General features: G+C 41.7%; 1 protein-coding gene across 2 annotated transcripts in view; it reads right to left on the reverse strand.

The window, feature by feature from the left end:
* Positions 1-23,928, reverse strand: part of gpr39 (G protein-coupled receptor 39) — a 45,447-nt gene extending 21,519 nt beyond the window's left edge. The window contains exons 1-2 of one of the 2 annotated variants that reach the window (XM_030758234.1): positions 23,731-23,928; positions 21,476-22,674 (exon numbers count right to left, since the gene is read on the reverse strand). In XM_030758234.1, the coding sequence (XP_030614094.1) occupies positions 21,476-22,226 (751 nt within the window). In that variant the 5' untranslated portion in view covers positions 22,227-22,674; positions 23,731-23,928. Of the gene's footprint in view, positions 1-21,475; positions 22,922-23,730 lie in introns of those variants that run through there. The other variant, XM_030758235.1, reaches the window with a different exon arrangement.
* Positions 23,929-24,157: the final 229 nt, after the last annotated feature.

Consider the following 24,157-nt stretch of genomic DNA (forward strand, 5'->3'; position numbering starts at 1 on the left):
GGCATGGAGGAAGGAAAGGAAGGAGGAAAGAATGAAGGAAAGCAGGGCATGGAGGAAGGAAAGGAAGGAGGAAGGAAAGAATGAAGGAAAGCAGGGCATGGAGGAAGGAAAGGAAGGAGGAAAAGAATGAAGGAAAGCAGGGCATGGAGGAAGGAAAGGAAGGAGGAAAAGAAGAAGGAAAGAAAGACAGAAGCAAGGCAGGCTGGAAAAGAGGAAAGGGAAGGAAGGAAGGAAGGAAGGAAGGAAGGAAGGAAGGAAGGAAGGAAGGAAGGAAGGAAGGAAGGAAGGAAGGAAGGAAGGAAGGAAAGAAAGAAAGAAAGAAAGAAAGAAAGAAAGAAAGAAAGAAAGAAAGAAAGTTAGTTAGTTCTTGGTTATATTAGAAGTCCTTGTTTTGTCTAATTCAGCAATGAGAATTGTAATCAGTGTTGCCAAGTCCGCTTATTATAAGCGACTTTGGGCTTGTTTTTTTCTAAAGTCGCTTGCAAATCTCGTGAGTCACGGGTTGCGGTTTTTTGGGTTTGTTTTTGAACGCCAAGTTGCTTATTTGGGCTTGACTTTCTTTCCGAGTGAAACCCCTTGAGCCCCATAATAAAGCAAAAGACGAGCGGCAGGTAGTTTGTCCCTTCCAAGCCCCCGTTTCCTGTTTATCGCTCCCGCCCAAGTTGACCGGGCGCACACCCAAACAAACACTCATAACAGCCCAGAGTGAGCTCCAGTAATTGGGGGAAATATAGAAAAAATATAATAAAGAGTGGGAGAAAGAGAGCGCACTTACAGAATGGATTCAAGCTCAGAAGTGAGAAAGTGGTGCTAAAAGTGGTTATGCATTATATGCAATGCATAGGGGCACCGCACAAGGGGGGGGCGCCAAAATGATGCAAAGAAATTATTTCTGTAGTTGGCATTTTCTGTATTTAACAGCTGTGCATGTGAAATGATCAGTAACAGGAACGGCGCTGATTAGGCACCCCTGTGCCCCCCCCCAAACCAAGTGTCCGCATACACCTCTGAAAGTAGCTGCGGTCCTAATGGCATTCCCCAGATTTTGCAAGTGTGAAAAATGGGCTCACCATGCTGATTTAGTTCAACATGCTGATATATAGAAGCGCACACACACACACACACACACACACACACACACACAGACACACATTAAATTGAGGTGCCGTTTACACGAGACCGTTTTCATTTTGAAACGGTGTCGTTTTGATGCGTTTCGCCCTTCTGTTTACACGACAATAGAGTGAAAACGATGTGTCTCAGAAACGGGGTCCAGAGTGGAGCGTTTCAGAAACGCACCGGCTTGCGTTTTCGTGTAAACACTTGAAACCGGGGTGATTTGAAAACGCTCGACTCGCACATGCGCACTATGGTTGCGACGGCCAGTTTTTCGCGCACGCGCAAACTGATAAACAGTACTCGCGGATTCACGAGTGCTTCTTATGCTTTTCCTGTGTTTTTACCGTTTTGTAATTCAGCGTTGTGTGCAGCAGCGATCCAACCTCATCATCGGTCCACACAAAACCTCTCACATTGGCCGTTTTGTAAGTAATGAACAATTTGCCGCACTACCTACTGTGTCACTCCACGCATGCGCGTCTTGCGTAAACAAACTTTGCAAAGAGAAAACCAACGCCAACTTGTGGCCTGGCATGGGAACTACATCGTTTTCATCGTTTCACATGTCCTCGTGTAAACGCGGATCGTTTCTGAAACGCCATCGTGTAAACGAAAGGCTGAAACGCATCAAAACGACACCTTTTCCAGTGAAAACGGCTTCGTGTAAACGGCACCTGAGTGACATCCCATCCTTAATCCACAGGGTTTAATATGATGTTGTCCACACTTTGCAGCTGTAACAGCTTCAACTCTTCTGGGAAGGCTTTCCACAGGTTTTGGAGTGATTTTGGGAATTTTTGACCATTCGTCCAGAAGCACATTTACTACTTTGGTATATTTAGGAACTAAACTGAACTTGGTAAAGTTTAGGCATAAAAAAAAAAAAAAAAAAAAAAAGAACTTCTTTAGATTTAGACATTAAAACCACTCAGGGGGGTTTGGCACAGAAAATTATTTAGTTGTGTTTAGTTAAAAAGAGCTTGGTTAAGTTAGACACTAGAAAGTAGATGGTGAGGTTTGGGTACTAAATGTCTTTTTCTCTGTGTTACTTATTTCCTGTTTTATTTTGACGGTTTTCTGTCACTCATGCTTTCTCGGCCTCAGGTTTACACAATGTTGTGGGTTGCCAGTTGGGCTTTTTTTGGGTTTGTTTTCATAGAACTGGTTGCTTGTTTCTGTTGCGAGATCTGGCAACACTGATTGTAATAAGAAACTCTAAACTTATGCTAGCCAAAATTAGCATCTCAGTTGATATCAGTGAATTGCAGATGCAGGTTGCTAACAAATCTAGCGAGCCAGCACTAACTTCTCCTCCAAATATGGTCATGACCATTAAAAAAAAAAAACATGGAGGATATGCCCATCTTTTATATACAGATACTAACATCCTCCTTATTATTTAATCAGTAAATCACACATTTATTTTATAGTTATAATTATGTAGAAACATCCTTTTAAAGGATTTTTTTTTCACTCCACTTTCAGACCACACAGCTGATGCCATTAATAGCACAAACAAGGCTGGAATATTGTTTCCCAGCCACGTTTTGGTTGTCAGGAAAGTTAAACGCTTGTAAAACAGCTGCTGGTGGTGTTTTTTGTAATCTCCTAATTAATCATCTCACGGATGCAGATGATGTTCTGCCTGTAAAAACTGCTTCACCACAGCTGTTATCACGGTGCTGCCTCTGGTATAAGAATTACTGCTGAACACTGTAAGCATAATCAGACAGTGGAGGATCTGCTTCAATGGAGACAGCCTCCTGGTCAAATATCTTGATCTTGGATGACAATGCTGTGAACTGAGTGGTAATTATTACACTGTATTTACACATGTAAAAGTTCCCTGCCTGCAGATTTACAGTATACCTGCACACCACAGGTGATCAGCATACTGAAACAGTGATTTGATGATATTATGCATCAGGACTTATAGCACTGCTGCTCATAAATTCTTAATAAATGCGCCCCAGTGTTTAATGGATGTGAGCTGATAAAGAATAGTTGTTTGCTAATTGTGCCAGGCTACACGTGGTATAAATCAAGGTAATCGTGATGCATTTAAATGCAAAGTGAATTTTTAAATGGGGTGTAATTCATCATAAGGTCAATGGGAAGACTGACCCATAGACCATTTTTATTAGTGAGGTTTCATTTACTTAAGCACAGCAGATATTTTAGGTTACCAGATGATCAGAAGTAAGAAAAATGCACATATGTGTTAAATATGGTTAACATGAAGTCACCCTTTCCAACAACCAGGAAAGTCCCAGGATTCTGGTGCCCTGTGCTACAAAGCAGGTTGACTCCAGGTTATCTAGCTTTACTAAACCTAACATCAGCAATCCAGCTAAGCAAGTATCCTTGCATCCGTTTTCCAGGGAAGACGGCAGAGCGGATGGCAGGCAGGAATCTTCCAGAGGTGGAGACTGGGCAGGTAAACATTAACAATAAGCTCCTCTCACAGGAACAGAGCAGTTCGCAGTTGTAGGTAAGTTTTTTCCTTCAGGTGAGTGAAGGAAGGGTGGAGACCCCAGCCAGTGTGTTCAAATATGGTGGGGGAACATGGCGCCCTCCATAAACCAGCACCTTTTCCTATGTATTTTCAAATGGATTAATTCTAAGTTTATGAGAATGCATCAATTTGTTTATTTGTTTATTTATGAGTACAATAGCATTTTTCTATTAAATAACTGAAAAAAAATTACTGACTCTACCTTTAAATGCTCAGCGTAAATGAGCTGATGGAGGACAGGTGCAGCGGCTGAAGCGCAGGAGACCACCAGCCCTCACCTGCCCAGAAAATACCGACTTACTCTATTATTGAAACATGCTGCTTCCATTAAAGTAGTGTTTTAATGTGCATAACACAGTTTAATTGTTTCACCTGCAAGTACTGATTAAAAATTAAAAGATAATTCAAACAAAGCTTATTTTAAAATTTGATCTAAGGTCAACAAGTCTGGAAAGGTGCCCTTTTTGAGGATCATATTAATATTTTGCTAATTAGTGCCCAGCAGGAGAATTTCTTGGACAGTCTTAGTATAATTAAACACACAGCATGCCGTATTATTTAATCAGATAACTGCATTAAAAATGCAAGCGCTCCAGTTCAGTGACTCCAAATGTTTGAGGTTAAGCCCCAAACATTTGTCATGTCCTCATTCACCTGGAAAAAAATAAGGTTCATATTCCCATCTGATCATTCCCAGCCCTCCTGTAATGTCTCTTAATCAGGAACCATTTCTTGCTTTTTTGTATACAGATTACAGGTCAGAAATACTAAAAAAAAAATGATTGTTTTTGACGAGTAATTCATGTACACCATTCTATCTATCAGAATATGTTATGAACTGATTTTCACCGCGGACCCCAGCTGCACCACCTCAGAGCTGAAGTAAGGAAGCTGCTGTGACTGCACTCAAGACCAACTCCAGCAGGAAGCGCTTCAGCTCCGACACTTAACCAAATCTGATTACTTTCTATGAATTCATTTACAAGAGTGCAGCCCCAAGTGTGCTTCTAACACCGAACATCCAATCACACATCTCACACAAGCCTGCATCAATCACACTGATGCTGGAGAGGAGTTCAGACTGCAGCACATGTTAGTTTTACTCTGATTAAATTGAGGTGTCATAACAATAGCTTATTGATTGGATGATCATAATAAGAATGCACTGTCTCTGTCTCCTCTTGCGTTTTATCATTTAAACAGCTTGAGAAGATTAGCCAATTTTCAGCCTCTTCTGCTTTTTGGCCGTTCATCTATCCATTTTCTTAACTTCTAATCCAAGGTGGGGATCCGGGTCACACTCGGCATATTTCACCCTCATTATGCTGCAGCCAGAGGTGAAGAAAAAAAAGCAGGGTCTCCTTGTTGCATTAGATTTCCTGCATAACCATCATGTTCACTCATGTTTACCTGGAAAGGGTTGAGGCCGTGCCTGAAGTGGATCTTCATATTGAATGTTATCCATCCTTAGGGTTTTGGTGTGAATAATTGGTTAGACCCTCAGACACTTGCAGTGGGTTTTAGACCACCCATTCCCAACTTCAGACAGCCACAGTGCATTTTGAACTCTGAAAATCATCAGCTTTGACCTTTAATCACAGCTCCGGACATTCAACAAGCCTAAGATCATGGATTTTGTGGTTCATATTGATTGCATTATGTGCTTGGTGAGGTTGATTCTCCATTAGTTAGTTTTAAACAAAACTGCACCGTTTAAAAATTAAACTTTTTTCCTTGTAAATGACTTTCTGGCCCAGCAGTTTGCGGCTATGTAAAAAATGGTAAATGGACTGGCTCTTATATAGCGCTTTTCTACTCAGTATGAGCACTCAAAGCGCTATTACAACATGTTTACATTCACCCATGCACTCCCATTCATACAAGCACTTCCATGTTTGCTAAGCTAAGTGCTTTATAATTAACTATCATTCACACACATTCATACTCCGACGGGACGGTCGGAAAGCAACTTGGGGTTAAGTATCTTGCCCAAGGATACATTGGCATGTAGCCTGGAGTAGCCAGGAATCAAACCGCTGACCTTCTGATCAGTAGGTGACCTGCTCTACCTACTGAGCTACAGCCACCCCAATTTTTTCTACTTTTGCAAAGTCAGATTTCACAACTGGAAAGCTTGAAAAGCGACACTTCCCCATCATCTTACAGCACCTTACTGCACTTACGGTAACATAATGCACTGTTAGCCTGACTTCTCCTATCTCTGTCTGCTCCACTCGGTGTGCGAGGAGGTGTACCCACAGTGAGACTGAGAGCAGAGAAAGGAGGAACTAACGTGACCATGAAACTCCGAAGTCCAGTAAAGACTCACACTCAGCCAAACTGGGTGTCAGCTGGTAACAACGAAGACAAAAACAACAAACAAAACAAATAAACAAGTGGAATAGTATGCAGTTCAAGTGTTGTCTGTCTGGTCAGGTGATGAATGTCACTACAATATTCAGGCTCCTTTCAGCTTTCCTTTGGTGTCCAATACCTGAGGGAAACATCAGGTTCTTTACCCTGGCCGGTAGTAGGTTTCAGGAGCTGTGAAGCTGCTCAGTTTTATTCAAAAGCAGCAGCAGCAGCAGCAGCAGCTATCTACGACACACAAGATGCTCAAAGCTCTCTGTGAGCTTATCAGAGGGGGCAATCTCTTGTAAAGTCTGGTAATCTTGTGTTATTTTATGTTATCTTAGTCTGAAGACATTTCAGACGTGCGTTTAAAATAAAGTTAAAGATTAACAGCAACTACAATTCAAGTATAAATATGTACCTTGTGTCAGTCTTACATTATCGTTGTGATAGAAGTGCAGAAAAAAAGGAGTTTATTTTTAACTCACTGTACGAGTTAAGTGCTAAGATACTCACACAGGTGCATTTATGTTGGGGAACCAAGTTTGTTGAGGCAGTTGCCTAAAGGGGGGGGGGGGGGGGGGGTATTACAGGGCAACACATCAATAGACTTGATTGATAATGAGGAGGATAATAAAATTTGTCTGTTTGGATTTTTGAGGGAGGGGCAGGGACAGAGAAGAGAGCAGTGAAGTGAAGAAAAAATGCTCAGTGCATCATGGAAAATCCCCCTAAGCCTACTGCAGGGAGGGTTCAGGGTCACCTGATCCAGCCCTAACTATAAGCTTGATCAAAAAGAAACGTTTGAAACCTCATCTTAAAAGCAGAGAGTGTGTTTGTCTCCTGAAACTGGTTCCACAGGAGACGGGCCTGATAGCTGAAGGCTATTCTACTTTTAGAAACTCTAAGAATCAAAAGTAAGCTGCAGTCTGAGAACGTGAAGTGCTCTGTTAGGATAATAAGGTACTATGAGGTCTTTAAAAGACCTCCAAGTCATAAATGCCTGAACTAGTTTATCAGCATCACTCTGAGACAACATGTTTCCAATTTTAATGATACTGCACAAATGAAAGAAGGCAGTGGTACAGTCCTGTTTCATGTGTGTGTTGAAGGACACATCCTGGCCAAAGAATCTGAAGGAGAACTGAAGAAGTGCTTTGGAGGTGAAACTCAGAAACCTAAAAACAAGTCCAGCTGCCTTCAACTTAAGTGCTTAAGACTACCATGACTTGAATGCCTGAGAACCTCACAGATTTATGGGAGCTTATTGTAAAGTGGAAAAAAATCAGGGACCTTATAGGTCTCATGAGATCAGATTTCAGAGGCATCACAGCAACAAGCTCCAGCTAACAGACAGTCAGGAAAGCCCTCAGTAGAAAGCCACAGATGGAGGATAAAGAAACACAAACATGCAAACTCAGCAGAAGAATCCAACCTAACTCCAGAATTTGAACTACTCATCATTAACTCCAACATCTGGAGTTAACGATTCGAACCAGAGCGGATTGCTACACGTCGCACTATCTGCTTCAATCAGAAGAAGTCCTGACAAAATGCCAGATGACACACCAGATACAGAACAAATACAGGCATGCTTTGGATTTTTCACTTGTACTTTGGTGTTTTCAATAAAAATATCTCTACATCATGTATGGATAACGGTGGGCTGACAGCACCATAATTCATCGTGGCATCGCCGCAACACAAGAGTGATTACAACAAATTGAGCAAAAATGGCATGTTGCTTTGTTCATCAGTCAACCTTCGGGGCACTTCCTCTCTACTAATCTCCTGCTTTTTAATTGCTTTTAAACAGTCAGTGTGATAAAGATGCCATGTTGCTTTCATTTGAGTTAAAGCTCCTTTAAGGACCACGTCCCACAAGGCTTTAAAAAGCTTCTTCGACCGCACCTGCTCACCTCCGGCAACTTATTACAAAAAAAAGGCCTATCGCAAGGATAAGTTTGCAGCACTGCAGGAAAGATTTACTGCTTTTACTTTGGCATTATGGGTCAGTGGGTGTAGAGTGATGTTCACAAATGGTGAATTTATTCATTTAAAATGGAACTAAACCTATAAAGCGTGCAAAAATAAAGATGTATGTAGCAAATAGATGAATGTAAATGAGAATAAAAGTTCAACAGGTGAGAACATGAATCCAAAAAAAACCCCCAAAAATAACGAACTGAGCAAATGATATAAGATTTACAGTCATAACTAATAGACATAGAGCCTAGCTCTGTATCTACAGATGCTCATTGTCTCACACTAAGTTTCAGCTGATATAAGGATTCATTTTTGATTGAGTCATTTACTTATTACTGGTTTGAATCTAATTATGTTTCCACGTTCCTTACTCTTGACAGTAGCTGTTATCTTAGCTTCAAATAGCCTCTATTTCCTGTCAAAGCTGAAAGGACGGCGTCAGAGGTTTCAGTGCATCATGAAATGCAGAGCAGGACATTACGAGGCTGACGACTTTTTCACTGTGAGAGTTATGTGCTGCGAATCAGTGCAGAAACACCAGCAAGTCTCCAAACTAATCTCCCCCCACCGACAGCTGCATGCTGTCTACTCCAAATGTCTGTGGAAGTTCAAGCTTATCAGCAAAAACTCCAAGTCAAACATATATTTCTCTTTTCTTAAAAAAAATAATTAGTTTTAATAAGGGACATAATGTGATTACATCTATGTTACTACAGCAGCTACTTTGTGTATTCAACCTGTTCACAAATGGGCACAAATATGTCAAGAAATTACAATTTGAAAGATCCAGTCTGCCAAAAACCTTGCTTCCTTATTAATTAATATAAATAATATGATCACATGATTATGTTCATATAATTGTGGTTAAATAATCATGTAATAGTAGTTTTGCATCCTGTTGGTTCAAAATGTTTGCAACCAGAAAGCAGACTAAGATCACTTCACACACCTGCAGTCAGTGCAGGTCTTGGCATGCTTTAGTGCGGGTGCATCGCTGTGCACCATACAGCGCGGTGTTGTAAAGCACATAACTAAACACACCCACACAATATAACCTGCAAATTCCTGAGTGCTGACACACCCTGTGAAGACGCACTCGCGCTCTCAGCCATCTGCAGGTTTGTCTCCCTGGTGGCTCACTGAGTGCAGCGCTGTCACTCTCAGGATGGCTTGCCTTCAGCTATGTTGGCTGCCACGGGGCCACGGGGGCCCTGGATCTTATTACTAAACCATGCAGCTGTCACTCAGTACAGCGCAGAAGATGGAGGCTTGGGAGGAGGAATGGCAAGGTGCACTGCAAATCCTCCCCGAGGTTTATTTTATATTTGAAGGAAAAAGGGTTTGAAGGAGGCCACCCAAGAAGCGTAAAGAGGCCAGCGGGGAGTCAAGGTATCTAGTCAAACACAATAAATAAGCCCAATCGATCCGAAGGAAAGAGGGTCGTGGGTGGCAATTGTGCTGTCACTGCACATCATGAGCTACAGCTCTGCTGTGGCAGAGTGTCTGATGGGAACAGGTAAGAAATGTAAGGCCCAGAAAGACGTGAATCCTGGTTTGCTCTGTTAGATGGCATTATTTTATGTTTATTTTAATTTTTGCTGTTAAAAAAATTTATTCCCTTCTAATTCTAATTTTGTGGAAGTGCAGTGGTACCAGGTTAACAAAAATGGGTAATCGTGGATTAGGACCTGAAATTAATGTGCTGTATACCTGTCATCTCTGTTTGCAATATTTTGTAGCTCAGTCACATTTTGGAAAAAAAAAAAAAAAAAAAAAAAAAATCAAAACAACTTATCTAATCAACTGCATTAATAAATTTTTTTTATTTAAACCTTTATTTCACCAGGCAAAAAGATTAAGAACAATTTCTTATTTACAACTGTGGCCTGGCAAAGGCTTGATGATATTTCCCACATTAAATTCAACTGCACCATCAAATCCTCTTAGCAGTGAGTAAACACTAACGTACGTAATGTACAAGCAAATTATGGTTAGCCAGCTAGTTTTATCTCCACTGTATGAATCTTGTAATTAACCCATAACATTAAATTCAGCTGACAAGTTGGACAAAGCCAACGTGAGAGCAGACTTTGCAAAGTCTCGTTATGAAACCTTGAGCTGAGCGTTTTTGCTGTTGTTTTCTTGGAAGTTTGAAAGTTTGCATCAGGTTGCCAGTTTCTAGGTGGCAGCAGCTCGGCTTTCATAGAATATATCAGTGAAGGAGAGAAAGTGGTGACCTCGAACAGTCAAACACTGTTATAATAACTTTAACAACATTTTTCTGTTGTTATAACCACCACAAAACAGTACAATTACACCTATGTTGGCTGGTGCTTCAAAAGGATGTTTTTATATCAACAGTTTTGCTATAAACAGAACTGTTATTTATATCAGTGTTTGACGGTATTATTTAGCAAGATGAGCTCTGTCTCACTGCCCACCCTGCCAGTTAAGCCTCACCATGGTTGTTGAGTTGTGAAATATTAACAAGAAGGTATCTCTGCTGCTTGCAGACTGAGTTATGTTGTTCTTAATAATATAATTCGTTAGACACCTGTATTTCTTTCATTACTTTATTTCAAAACATCTTTGTTTTCAAGGCATCTTCTTCAGTTTACCTCGGACACCCAGAAAATCTCCAATATGCACAGCACAGCTTTGTATACGAGTGTGGTGATTCTCTGGTTATGCTTTTGACCTGTTTGCCTTGGAAAATTTGGACTCATGTCATTTTGGTTCGGACTCGTGAAAATAGGCTTCAGAAGCAACTTTGTCTCTATTTGTGGAGGAATTTCTGTTTGAAATCTGAGGTTCTGGCTGGAGTCTGGATGTACATTAGTATTTAATATGAATTTCTGTGTATATAGATGACAAGAAAATTGCAATTTTTTACCAATTTATCATAGTTAATTGCCATATCATCACAAAAAATCAACAAATCTTCATGCACAAAAGTGGTTTTGAAGACAGCAACTGACTGCAAGTGATTGCAGACCTGGTCCCTGTCTTCAAGGCAACCATGCTGCAACCCCAACCCCAGTTTTAATTAGTGTTACTGTAGCATAAGAAACTGACGACTCACTGGCTGCCAGTATGTTCTGAACAATCCTCCTTTATGACTCTAATAGTGCACGTCATTTACAAACTGTACTTTATGTTTGATTCATTATGACCTTAAACCATCAGCTGAGACCATAAACTCATCTGTAAAAATGACGTCTTGCCAACCAGAAGTCTTTTTACAACCACAGCTGCTGGGAGCCAACTTTCAACAAAAAGGTGTTTTCACAAAGAAACCACAAAGATTGTTAAAGGCAGAGAAAGAGTCAAATTTTAAGTTTCATTCAGATTTACAAAGGGGGGGGGGATTTAATACATGAAAACAGCTGCTAAAAGCATATTTACCAAAGCTCTTCTATCTGCCAGTCGATAATTGGCTAAAAATCATCAAACAGATTCATGATGTGAAAAGACAACTTTCCCACTCAGATGAATAAATAATTTGTACAATGCCTGATGGACAAAAGGCAAAATATTTATGTTGGAATAAGCAGTGAAGCTCAAGGTTTAGAGGAACTCAAGGATTCATCTTATGTAAATGACTGAGTGAGCCAAAAACAGGACACAAGAATCCAAGGTAAAGTCCAAGATCCACATCTTTAATCAAAGACTGAGGTCATGCACAGGTTGGCAATTAGTGTAGCAAACAAACCACACGAAGTCTGGAAAACAGTCTAAAAAGCCACTCAGAGGAGTAAAAACATGAGAAAATTAGAACACGAGAGATGCTGGAAAGTGACGGAGTGAAAAGGGAGTAAAGATACTGGGCAGAGCGGTTCACAGATGGCAACAGTTGTGGCGCAAAATTGGAGGGAAAGATAACAAGTGGAGGAAGCAAAAGTGGAGACTTGGGATTATAAATTATAACAGGATATAACTTGAAATAAACTCATTCGAGTGTTTGGTGAGTTATACTACCTTTGTTATACTGCCAAAAGTATTCATTCATCTGCCTTCACACACACACACACACACACACACACACACACACACACACACACACACACACACACACACACACACTAAATTGAGTGACATCCCATCCTTAATCCACAGGGTTTAATATGATGATGTCCACCCTTTGCAGCTGTAACAGCTTCAACTCTTCTGGGAAGGCTTTCCACAGATTTTGGAGTGATTTTGGGAATTTTTGACCATTCGTCCAGAAGCACATTTACTACTTTGGTATATTTAGGAACTAAACTGAACTTGGTAAAGTTTAGGCATAAAAAAAAAAAAAAAGAACTTCTTTAGATTTAGACATTAAAACCACTCAGGGGGGTTTGGCACAGAAAATTATTTAGTTGTGTTTAGTTAAAAAGAGCTTGGTTAAGTTAGACACTAGAAAGTAGATGGTGAGGTTTGGGTACTAAATGTCTGAGTCTTTTTCTCTGTGTTACTTATTTCCTGTTTTATTTTGACGGTTTTCTGTCACTCATGCTTTCTCAGAGTTGAGCTGCTGGTTTCCACGCCGGCTGAAAATAAACAATGTTTTGTGTTTCCAAGCCAGCCGACAGCGAGCTCTACCTCCGTGTCTCGTCTTCTGTGATTGGTGCCTGTGTGTGCCTCCTCGTTTCCTCTCCCCTCGTTACCTGGTGTGTATTTATTGTCTGAGCCTCCCCTTGTCCTTTGTCGTGTCCTCCCTCAATGCTGTGTTTTTCCCCTGGACTCCTAGTTTTGCATTCCTGGCTCCAGTCCTGCCCTGTTTTGTATTTTGGAAAGTCTTCAGCATTAAAGCTGCTCTGTTCAGTTCATGTTCTGCCTCCTGAGTCCTGGATTCTGGGTCCAAATACTGCCTGCCGCACAGCTTTATATGACAGGTTAAGTTTTGGCACTAAAAACTTTTTGATTAGGTTGAGGAATTAATATTTACCTTTTTAGCGCCTAATTTTTTATATGTGGGAAAACCCCTGATGCAGAAATTCTCCTCCAGTTTGAGAGCTGCTGTTTTATATTTTAATAGAACATTAATGTTGCATTCACTCACACCTTACAGATGTTCATGTTGTTTTCCTATGATTTATGTTTACCAAGCACGAGCACATCCTTATTGCAGCAGCCAGAAACAACAGCACATGCAGCTCCCTTATTTTTCTGAAGTCCCATCACAAGTGGCCGCAAAGGTCAAATGTCACAGGCCAAAAGGCAAAAGGCAGCACAACATAATTAATATTCATTTTACAAACGCTGGCTCTCAAGCAATTAACCTTCTGTCCTGGAGGTGAAGTGTGGGCAAGTTAACGAGGATGTTCTCTGCTTTTAATTACTCTCCAAAGTCACACGGCCCAGCCAGCATTTAAAAGTTATTTCAAGGTAAAGCGGAGCAGCGGCAGGAACGGGAAAGATGCGACATCAGCGTTTACGACGAGGGAGACGGCAGAGTGGAGTCTGCAGCCGGTCACAATAACAATATTCAAATCCAAACTGGGATCATCGCCCTCAAGGTAATATTCAGTAAAACGTAATATTCCATTACGGAGACGATGATGAAGTCCAGTCTGCAGTGGCTTCGATTGCTGTTTATGCCTGAGCTCTTATGAATTTTGCATTAGTAAATATTGAAGTTTTTAAATTATGGTCAGGCGGTTCCTGAGAATTATAATAATTAGTGATTCAGAGTAAAAACACCCTCCTTCTTTCACTTTTTAAAATCCGGATGCAATAAAGTGAGAAATAAAAACAGTGACTTGAATCTGAGCCAAAAAAAAAAAAAAAACCCAGAAAAAATCCCCTCTGTATCTGTGCTCATCAATATTTATACGTACATCAATATTCTAGTCAGCTGGTAATAAGTGGAGGAGGGCGCAGAGATGGAGTGTGTGCTCCGAACAGCCCACACGATTCCTGCTGAAATTAAGTACAAGCAAACTGTTTGTATAAACGACTCTCACACGCCGAGGAGCATCATTACCTGTGGCCTGATTAAAAATCATTCAAGGCCGTCAGATTTTAGTCTCAGACTTCCACTTTTTTTTTTTTTTTTATCTTTCTAGGAATCTCATTTCTCTATGCGCAACTTCTTTTATAGAATAGAAAATGAGAGACTGAAACTCGATGAACCAAACTCAAAAAATGTGTTCCCAGCATCAGCAGTGGCTTTGCTGGAGGGTGAAACCTTTCAGTAAACTGCCTGAAAAACAGCAATAAAACTCACTTTTTGTAATATACGTGTTTAGTACATGCTGAGACTGAAGCTGGGAGAGCCGGGGAGTGTTACTTTGGGTACAAACACAATTTTCTTCACAGAACCTTTCCTCTAATTCTGCAAACACACTACAGTATTCATGAGTGTGTGGTTTAGAAATGGAAAGCAGGCTTATTTTCAGACAATATGCAAAACTCAACTGAAAAAGTGAGCCGTGTTCTTCAGACTGAATATATGCATTATGTTTTAGTTTCTCTCTGTTCTTTCTCATTATTCACAGCTCATTCAACCCTCGTCGAGAGCTGAATTTCCTCTGTATTATGTGCATTTTTCAGCTGATTTGGACGCAAAATGTGGAAGAAAACTGAGTAACTCGGGGGCATTTCTCATCTTGAATAAGAGTCAGGTTCACACTCACTAGTCACTTTATTAGGTACACCTTTGGACCCCATTTTGCCTTCAGAGCTGCCTGAACTCAGATTGTTGTTTCAGACTCAAAAAGGTGCTGTAAACATTGCTCAGAGATTTTGGTCCACGTTGACATGATGATGCTGCAAATTTGTTGGCTGCACATCCATAATGAGAATCTCCCATTCCAACACATCCCAAAGGTGCTCTGTTGGATTGAGACCTGCTGACTGTGGAGGTCATATGAGTGCAATGAACTCACTGTCATGTTCAAGAAACCAGTCTGAGATGATCTGAGCTTTGTGACATGGTGCGTTATCCTGCTGGAAGCAGCCCTCAGAAGATGGCTACACTGTGGTCATAAAGGGGCGGAGTTTAAGGTCCATAAAATGTGCCAATAAAACCCTAGAGATGGCTGTTTGGGAAAATCCCAGCAGATCAGCAGTTTCTGAAATACTCGGAGCAGCTCGTCTGGCACCAACAACCACACCACGCTCAAACCACCTTTCTTCCCTGTTCTGATGCTCACTGTGAACTTCAGCAGGTCATCTTGACCTACATGTATAAATGCAGTGAGTTGCTGCCACGTGATTGGCTGATTAGATATTTGTGTTAACAAGAAGTTGAACAGTTGTAATGAAAAAAGGAAAAAGCAGAATAGGTGCACTTTAAAGGGCATTTCCAGTATAATATATACTGTCTAGCAATTCAAATGATCATTACTGCAATCCTCTGATGAACCAGGAACATTGTTCACTATATCAATATATATTTTATGTCCTGCTCATTCTCACATCACTGTCACCATCACTGGCATCCTCCTCATCCTCCTCATTTCCATCATGCCGCCATCCACCACCAGGTAATACCAGAGACTCCGTGTTCAGAGTCACATCGACACTGAAGCATAGAAACAAATTATGGCCTATCAGGAAATTAAGCTGCACAGTAATTGTGACTAATGGATAAAACCCATTTTATGAGCTGTTGTAATGCAGCCAACCCTTCCTCGTTCATCCATGTGAGGACAAAGATTCTGTCTAACACTTATTACATAATTAGGCTAACGAGGATGTAGAACTGATCGGTAATTGAATCTGAGCACAGTGGGAGTGAAGCAGTCCTGCACTCAGGATAACAGTGAAATTACACAGGTGATAAATAAAAGCAGAGACCTGGAATTAAAAAAGAAAAAATCGTGAATAGGAATCTGTAGTTTCAGATCACCGTAGCAGACGTATGCAAACGTTTTCTGAAATAAAAGATTAAACAACATTACTGATAAGTTTCTAATTTCTCTGCGTATTTTATTTGCCGAGTGCTCTGGGACAGATAAAGACCAAAGAATCAGCTGCTTCTCCGGAGAATCATCTTCTGCTTGGACAAACTACAATTCCACCGGGTCCACTGGGACTCGTTGTCTTTGTTCTGTCCTGCAGCCTCCCTGAGGTTGGTGTGGTGGCAAATTAAGAACAAATTAAGGTGTTTTGGGCACGTCCTACCAGGAGGAGGCCCTAGATTAGACCCTCTTTGAGCTTCTGTAGATCAGTCTTCTGGTTTTGATCCTCCTCCTCAGCTCAACATTTCCCTCAGAAATATAAATGTAAAGTAGCATAAAATGGAAATTTTCAAATAGAGCGCAGACTTCGTTTGGTCGGCTCGCCCCCATTTGTATTAACAGCAACCAAATTATTTGCACTTCACTTTGAGTAAATGCCGTCTAAAAGCATGTCAAACACAGAGGCTGATAAATGTTAACTGTCTGATAACGACATGAAACAGCGTGAAATGTCCTACCTTGAAATTCTTTTTTCATTCCTACAGGCTCGGTGTAAATCTCTCCGTGCTCTCATGAAATCCTCGGCTCTAACCAGACCTCTGCAGCTATGCAGATGTGTGGTTTAAGTAATAAGCAACCGGTGCAATAGACACAGCACTTCGAGCCACAGCTGGTTTGCAGAACTTGTCCCTGGTTAGATTTTTAAGACCTTAGTTAAACAGGCCCAGAGACTGGTTGGAGACCCCCTTGCAAACTCTAGTCGCTAAGGAGAAATGTGCATCCACAACCAGTTGGCAAACAGTTGCTGGTTGCTGCTGAGCAAGGAGGGTGTTGCTCCAAAAAGCACCTCATGATTGCCACCGTCGCCCATAGTTTGCACGCACGTGCCTTCTACTTGCTGAGCTGTAGTGAAAAAAAGTGCAACACCAACCAGAAGTGGAGAACATTTGCCTTCAAAGTCAAAGCTGTGCCAACACATTTCAAAAGACACAGCTTTGACTTTGAAGGCAAACGGTCATCTTCCATGCAAACTAACTGCACACATCTGCTAACCACCAAAGCAATCACAGGGTGGTTTATGTTGCAGCACCTTACACCTTTGCAACCAACCAATCACGCCACAACAGCAAGCAACCTCTCGCAGCTGGTTGGCAAATATGCATTATTCTCTAGCATCTAGCAGGTATCTGTAGGCCTGAGACAGCATGTCAAAAATTAAAACAAACAGTCCAACATACAGACAGCGTTTGTGCTTTTAGAGCAAATTTTTGGTACAGACCATCCTCCAGTGTGCCCCAGCTGCAGGAAGGTGAAATCCAAATATTTGTACTCCTGCTTCTAAAAATCCAACAAGGTGGCCATGAAGCTTTAAAATGTGGAGTCAAGAAACCAATCAGTGATGTCACGGTGGCTACAGCCACCTTTTATATAAAGAAACTGCAGGTTTTTGCACTTTCACCTTGGTTTATCAGCCCTGGAAGTTGCAGCTTGGTGCACATGGCGTGTTATTGAATCTGTCTTAAACTGTTGCCATATGCAGAAATTATAATGATAACTATCACTAGATTAAGCTAAGATGGACCCTGTGCATTCATATTAAATGTGTTATGTGTCAGAGGAGCAGTGTGGTACACAATTTGCATCAATCAGCTCTGCAGGCTTTAAAACACCTTAACTGCCTCCATTAGCGGAGTGTCACAGACTCTGCACTAGCTTCCCGTTGTTTTCACATCCCACCGTTTCTTTACCTCAGTCTCTGCCGCCGGCCGCCTTCAGCCTCAGCTAAAACAAACATTTCACAGTGAAACCTTCAATGTTTCAGGGAATTTATAGACAGAAGCTCAAAAAAACAGAAAAAAAACCCCAGAACAAACACACACAAAAACCAAGATTGTAAAATCAATACGCGCCTGTGCAGTGATTCAGACACATTTTTGGCTGGTGCTCAATGCCAGACTGATCCAACAGGACATCACGGTGGACCGAGTTCAAACAGAGGGAGGTGTGTTTGTGTGTCTGCGTGACTCTTAACCAGTAATATTAAACCACTCAAACAAACATAATACAACACAACTGGATTCTACTGCTGGCCACCCTGCACATCTCTCTCGACAGTCTCATAACCTTGAATGGCATCATGTCCTGACATGTATTCAATTAAATTTGTAATATTAATATAGCTCCACACGCGCAAACTCACACACAAACACAAAACGCACCATCCGCACTCTCTTAACATTTACTGTGTTCATGTGTGCAGATCTCACTTATTCAAGGACTTATAAAATACAAGACTTCTACGACATAACTTACCGACTGTCTTTAAACCACTTTGAAAAGCTTGTTTCTATCCCAACAACATTTTTATCCTTCTCCCTCTTCTGTTTTCCGTTTTGTGCCCCGGAGAGCTTTCTTTTTTTGCCTCTCCATCTTTAGCTATTTCTCGTCAGATGATAAAGTTTTAAACGACACAAAATCCTTTCATGCTTTTTTTAAAATAAGAAGATTAGTGATTTTTTAATATTGTCAGGTAAATATAAACACTTTTGATGTCTCCGTTATAATCTATATTAATATAAATGGAGGTTACAGATGATTGCCTATTTGACAGATGATTTAAAACTTGGACAGCGTGCTTTATGAAGACTCTATCAGGAGGAAGATTTTGGTGTTGTAAGGAAGCAGTGTTATTTTGGAATAAAGGTGGCTCTCTGTTCACAGTGCAGGTTTAGCTCATGCCTGTCCTGTCTCCTGTCAGTGTTTTGTGTATTTGTGCAGTGAGTCTGTTGTATGACTAAAGGGACATGGGGAGTTTGTCTGCTGTACGTATCCGTGTGTCTCAAATCCGCTCTTATCCCGCCCGTCTTCAATGGAGAGCATCAACATCTGTGAACATCTCTGAGCTTCGTCCTTCTCATGACAAGTCCTTGATAATCCAGTGGACCAGGACGAAGCTCCTGCACACAGGAAGCCCCACGTGTTCTGCACACTGGACAGGTGTTGACACACCTGACTGCTCTGGTAGAAGACTTCCTCTCTGTGAGGTGTTTTACAAGGTTTTCCTCCCATGTTTTTATCCTCGTGATAATTTTTATGTTTTTTGTGAGACATAAAAAAATCACCATGGAGCCTTATGACTTCCTTCACCTTCAAGCTCTTGAAAACATCTGTCTGCGAGGCTAAAATCTTAAAGGGGTTTTAGCTTTCTGGTGGAAATCCACATTAAAGTTGGTCAAAGCTTCAGATAATGTACAACTAATCTCTAAATGCTCAGTTTCAGGCAGCTTTTTATGCTCCTGGATCATTATGATGTCATAGGAAGCAGATGACCTTAATATGGTAATTTCAGTCTAGATGCTCCACCCACCTGACATTCATAAACATGAGGGACATGGGGCAGCCAATCAGAAGAAAGAGGCTAAAAATATGGAGCTGGAAACGATGGGGACAGTTCAACATTCAGTGTTCACTGTCACAGGCGATGTTTGTGCAGCGTGTTTGACACACCTTAAACAAAGGCAGCTCGCGTGTGTGTCTTTGTGTGAAATCAGTCATTTGAACATTCACAACAGGGGAAACACAGCCCGGACTCATCTTTATTACTTCCACTTAAGGCTGAGAGTCAAGGCGGTGTTTTTGCTGTTGGTGTAAACAGCTGGAGCCTGAACATCAGTCATGCAGACGTGTAGCGTGCCGTGCACAGCGCATCCAAAGAAGATCCTATTCAAATATTTCTGTTAACATTTTTCAGAAATTTAGACTCAGACAGTTCAAGCAGAGCTCTGAGTGGTCAGTGAGAAATTAAAAGGCCAGTCCATCTCTAGAAATTAAGATAATTTGTTCCGACACAGCCAATGAAACAAACCTGGTTTCCAAACCAATCTGCCAACAATGGCGTGATTACTGCAGGTTCCTTAAGCGTGGATCTCTGCTGCTCCATATTTTTATTTATTGACTCTACTAGAGCATCTCTGCATGACTGACAGTTCAAAATAAGCCACGTGTATCTCAAACTGGGCCTGGGGGCAGCTCTGCAGCTCATCATCATCATCATCATCTCTCTGAAACAAGCTGTTTTAGCTTCTCCCCCTTTGAGACAACTTTCTTCTGATTGGCTCTTACATTTGTTACACTAAAATAAATAAAATGTGGGATTTTTATCTCGCAGTGTAAATACTTATTTTGTCCCAAAGGTCAGGGGTCAAACCAGCCCACAAAAGGGTCCACTGCAGCCCACTGGAATTCCTCTGATGATTACTCCCAGTGTGGTACGGCCAGCCTGTCTGAAGAGCTTGAAAAAAGGAGGCTGGACTTCTTTAAGTTTTTGAAGACATTTCACCTCTCGTGAGAATACCCTGACCTGGATGAGCGAGAGCCTACGCAGACATGTCCACATCCCTGCGTGTACATTTTCAGTTATTTTTCATCACAGGCCATTTCTTCTGGGTTGTAAATGGATGCCGAGCACGACAAGGTCTTAGCCGATTTGAACTTTGACCGTCTTGCAAACATGTCACTCTCCAAACACTGAATCACTGAGATAACACACAGGTCCTATTATCCATGCCCATCAGTTTAAAAAGTGAAATAACTTTGATTTTTTTGTTTCTTTTCATTTTTTTTGCAAAACTGTTCTTTCGTATAATGAAAAAATAGCTCGATAGAGTCAAAAATTATGCCATATATTCACGTATCTGGATCATATCCGGATCAAATGTTACATGTCTTCTAGCGACTTCTAGTGACTTTTAGGACAGACAATAGCTACTTTCCTTACTGAGGAGTTGGCAACAGTGAGCCACGGTCCTGTTTTTACCATTTCTTCTTCACCAAACGTGCATCACACATGAGGACAATATACAGGAAAAAGCATGGCGTAAATTATTGATTATAATTTTGGTTTTACCTGGTCTGTCAACGCAATTTAAAAAACGGTGCGTAGTTTGAAGTCAGCACTTCCGACACAAGTTAAAACGGAGACTCGCTGAGGCCGCGTCCTCCTTTTTCAGTTTTTCTGGATTTTTTTTCTTTTTTTTTAACCTTGACCCAATTATGGCAAAAATTTAAATCAGGGGATCTAGGGGGTGACCGGCCATCTTTCGTGGAAATTCGGTATGAATCAGACTCATAGATTTGCTGCAATTTTGTTAACAAACAAACATACCAGAAACAATACCCTGTTCCGCCTCTGGGGGCAGGGTAATAATGTCTTCCACTCATGATTTAAAGGTGTCAGCGCCTTACAAATCATGGCTGTGATGCAGGTGAATGTTTTCAGAATAAACTTATTTGCACTTAAAGAAAGGAAAATGTTTCAGTTATTTTTTTTTTTAATCTAACATGATTTAAAACAGCCCACTTGATATCAAATTGAGTTTCACATGCCACTTTTAGCCATTTAGCACCGTTCACTTTCATTGATTGAGGACTATTTTGTGAGCGCCCTCTGTTGCACACCTGACTGAACTGCGGCCAGGAACTGGAAGCCACTCTTTGACCCGCTCTGGTGTCAGGACGTCTCAGCTTCCACCATGTTTGTGGTATCAGATTCAAATGATTTCGCAAACCTCTGCATCTTTTTCAGTTGTAAAATATTAAAATTAAAACTTACCAAGAAAAATGATGGTCTGCTTCCTGGCTGTCTTGATCCTTGAACTTTCCTGGCTGGGTGCTCCATCCGTGAATCCCATAGGTTTCCTCAGGACCAGGATCATGGCCCGGCACATGAAGGCCACACAGATCACCACAATCATGTAAACAATGAAGGCCACAAAGATGCTGACCCTGTACATCATCCAGTGCTCCCTCAGATTGGTGCAGAAGGTCAGGTTCTGTACCGGCATATCCTGCCGGGTGGGAATGTGTCCCTGGGTTCCCGTCGTTATCAGCAGCGGTAGGGCCACGAGCAGGGACACCACCCAGGCAAAGGCGATGAGGCCAGAGGTCCATTTCCCGCTAAAGGTTCTGAAGCGAAAAGGGTGGCAGGTGGCGATGTAGCGCTCAAAGCTGAGCGTGGTGATATTGAGGATAGTGGCGTAGCTGCAAGCCTCAAACAGGAAGTTGTAGATCTTGCAGGAAACGTTTCCAGACACCGACATGAAGGGGAACCAGATGGCGCTGTAGAGCTCCACCGGCATGCCAATGAGAAGCACCAATATGTCGGAGCACGCCAGGCTAACCATGTGGTCGGTGACGTTCTTCTGAAGGTAGCCGTTACGCATCAGCACTTGTGTCACTCGGATGGTGACTGAATTACCCACAATACCCGTGATCAGGATGAGGCTGTAGAGGACTGTCAGGATGATTTTGACGGTGTATTTGGGCTCGAGTTCACGCCAGTCCTTTTTGCCTTCTCTCTCCATTTCCCCACTCACAGTTGCAGCGTGCCGTGTTCAGATTTTCCAGGTATAGATTAGCTTATCAGTCCTGCTTTGGGCACTCCCTGCGGTTGGAGCCAAGATCCAAAGGAGGCCGATATTCCAAGGAAACAGCTGCTAATAAAGACTTTTCTTAGTCTTAAACTATTCCTGCCTATCCCAGTGTTGGGAAACACAGATCACAGTGCTCACAGAGGAAACTGTGAGAAGTCTTGTGCTCTCTCTGCCCTCTAAACACTCATTTCTCAACAGTGCAACAAGTCAGGCGTGCTCTCCCAAACTGGTCCACCTCCATCCTGTCTTCATGATCAAATAGGATTCCCCAGCGACCCTGTGTAGAGTCCACGGGTGTAGTCCCTGTGAGCAGTCCGGTGGTTTCACCTCAGACTAAGCAAAGTGTTAGGCAACATTTCCTCCTCCTACTAGAGCAGACCTGTTAAACGTTAAACACACCCACAGGGCCTGGTTTCATTTCTTATCATCAGTCCTAATGTGCCTCCTTTTCACATGCTCTGCTTCCAGTTTTAGGAGAGATTAGAAGCAGGGGTTAAAAAGGTGTTTGATTTAGTCCAAACAAATGTTTAAGATCAGTTTTGAGGCTGTGATAAAGATAAAAACAAATCTCCACGACAATCAGAGACCCTGAAAGTGACCCTAACAGGACAGAAAAGTGCACTTTCAACCATAATCAAATATGAGGGTGGATGTCAGTTTGTGATGATGGAAAATAAAGAGAGACGAGGAAGTTCCTCAAACAGGAACCAGACTGAAATAAACCAAACATGAAGGATGTGAGTTCCTCAGCAGGCCGCTGTTTCAGACTAAAACAGATCAGACAGCCAACATCATCCTAAATGTGGTGAAAACAAACACGTGATGAGATTTTATTTAAATCGTGGTTTATTTGTACGGAGCAGCACATAGATACAGCTGCAGAGGTCCTGTCTCACGTGTTCAACATGAAACAGGAAGTGCTGTACTGAAGCCACAGGCAAGTATGGTTAGGCAGTCACTCTGTCACAGCCAGCAGACTAACATCCACTCTGAGTGCAGATTAAATAAAGCGTATGCTGTAACTGTAGGGCTGACCACGCAAATCATATAAAAGTGTGTGTGACTAATAATAACTGCAGTTTAACGCTAGTGACGAGCAGGCATCAGAGCACTCACCTGTGTAGCGTCACCAGGTAAACCCGCAGGCTCTTTTTTTTTGTTAAAAACAATGCATTTACATGTTTCCATTTTCCAAGTGCACACTTTAGTCCTGTGAGGGTCACTTTCAGGGTCTAATATCGTCCTCCGTTTTGATCTTTATCACAGCCTCAAAGCTGATCTTATTTGGACAAAAACACCGTTTAAACCCTTGCTTCTAATCTCTCCATAAACCGGAAGCAGAGCATGTAAAAGGAGGCACATTAGGACTGATGATAAGAAATGAAAGCAGGCCCTGCTGCACAGGTTAACGTTGGTGACGCATCAGCACACTCACCTGTATCGATCTTTAGCGTTGTAGCAAACAAATGCATTTTTAAAGGCCAAAATATTCACCGCGCTTATTTCCTGGTTTGCCGGCGCACTGTAAAAAAAAATCCGTAAGAATACAGCACAGTGTCCTATATAAAAGAGAAGGAATATTCCCTATCAGGTGTTTACAGGTGTATTTCTAAACCACTGCAGTGCATTGTGGGAGCAAGAACCCCGAAAGGAGGGAAAGGTTGGCGGGAGGGCAGCCATGACCGCGTTTCTAGTGATGGTGTGACGTGAACCGGCCAACTGCTGATAACACGAAGCCCCGTTTAACATTTAGGAGTGCTGACCCCTGCTGGACATTTGCTGTACAGCACTCCTGCTGTTATGTTACATGTTGGCCGGCGGATCTTTGAGCATAATTATGCACTCATTATGTCTTTGAGGTA

The sequence above is a fragment of the Archocentrus centrarchus genome, chromosome 21, assembly GCF_007364275.1.
Source record: "Archocentrus centrarchus isolate MPI-CPG fArcCen1 chromosome 21, fArcCen1, whole genome shotgun sequence".
Lineage (NCBI taxonomy): Eukaryota > Metazoa > Chordata > Actinopteri > Cichliformes > Cichlidae > Archocentrus > Archocentrus centrarchus.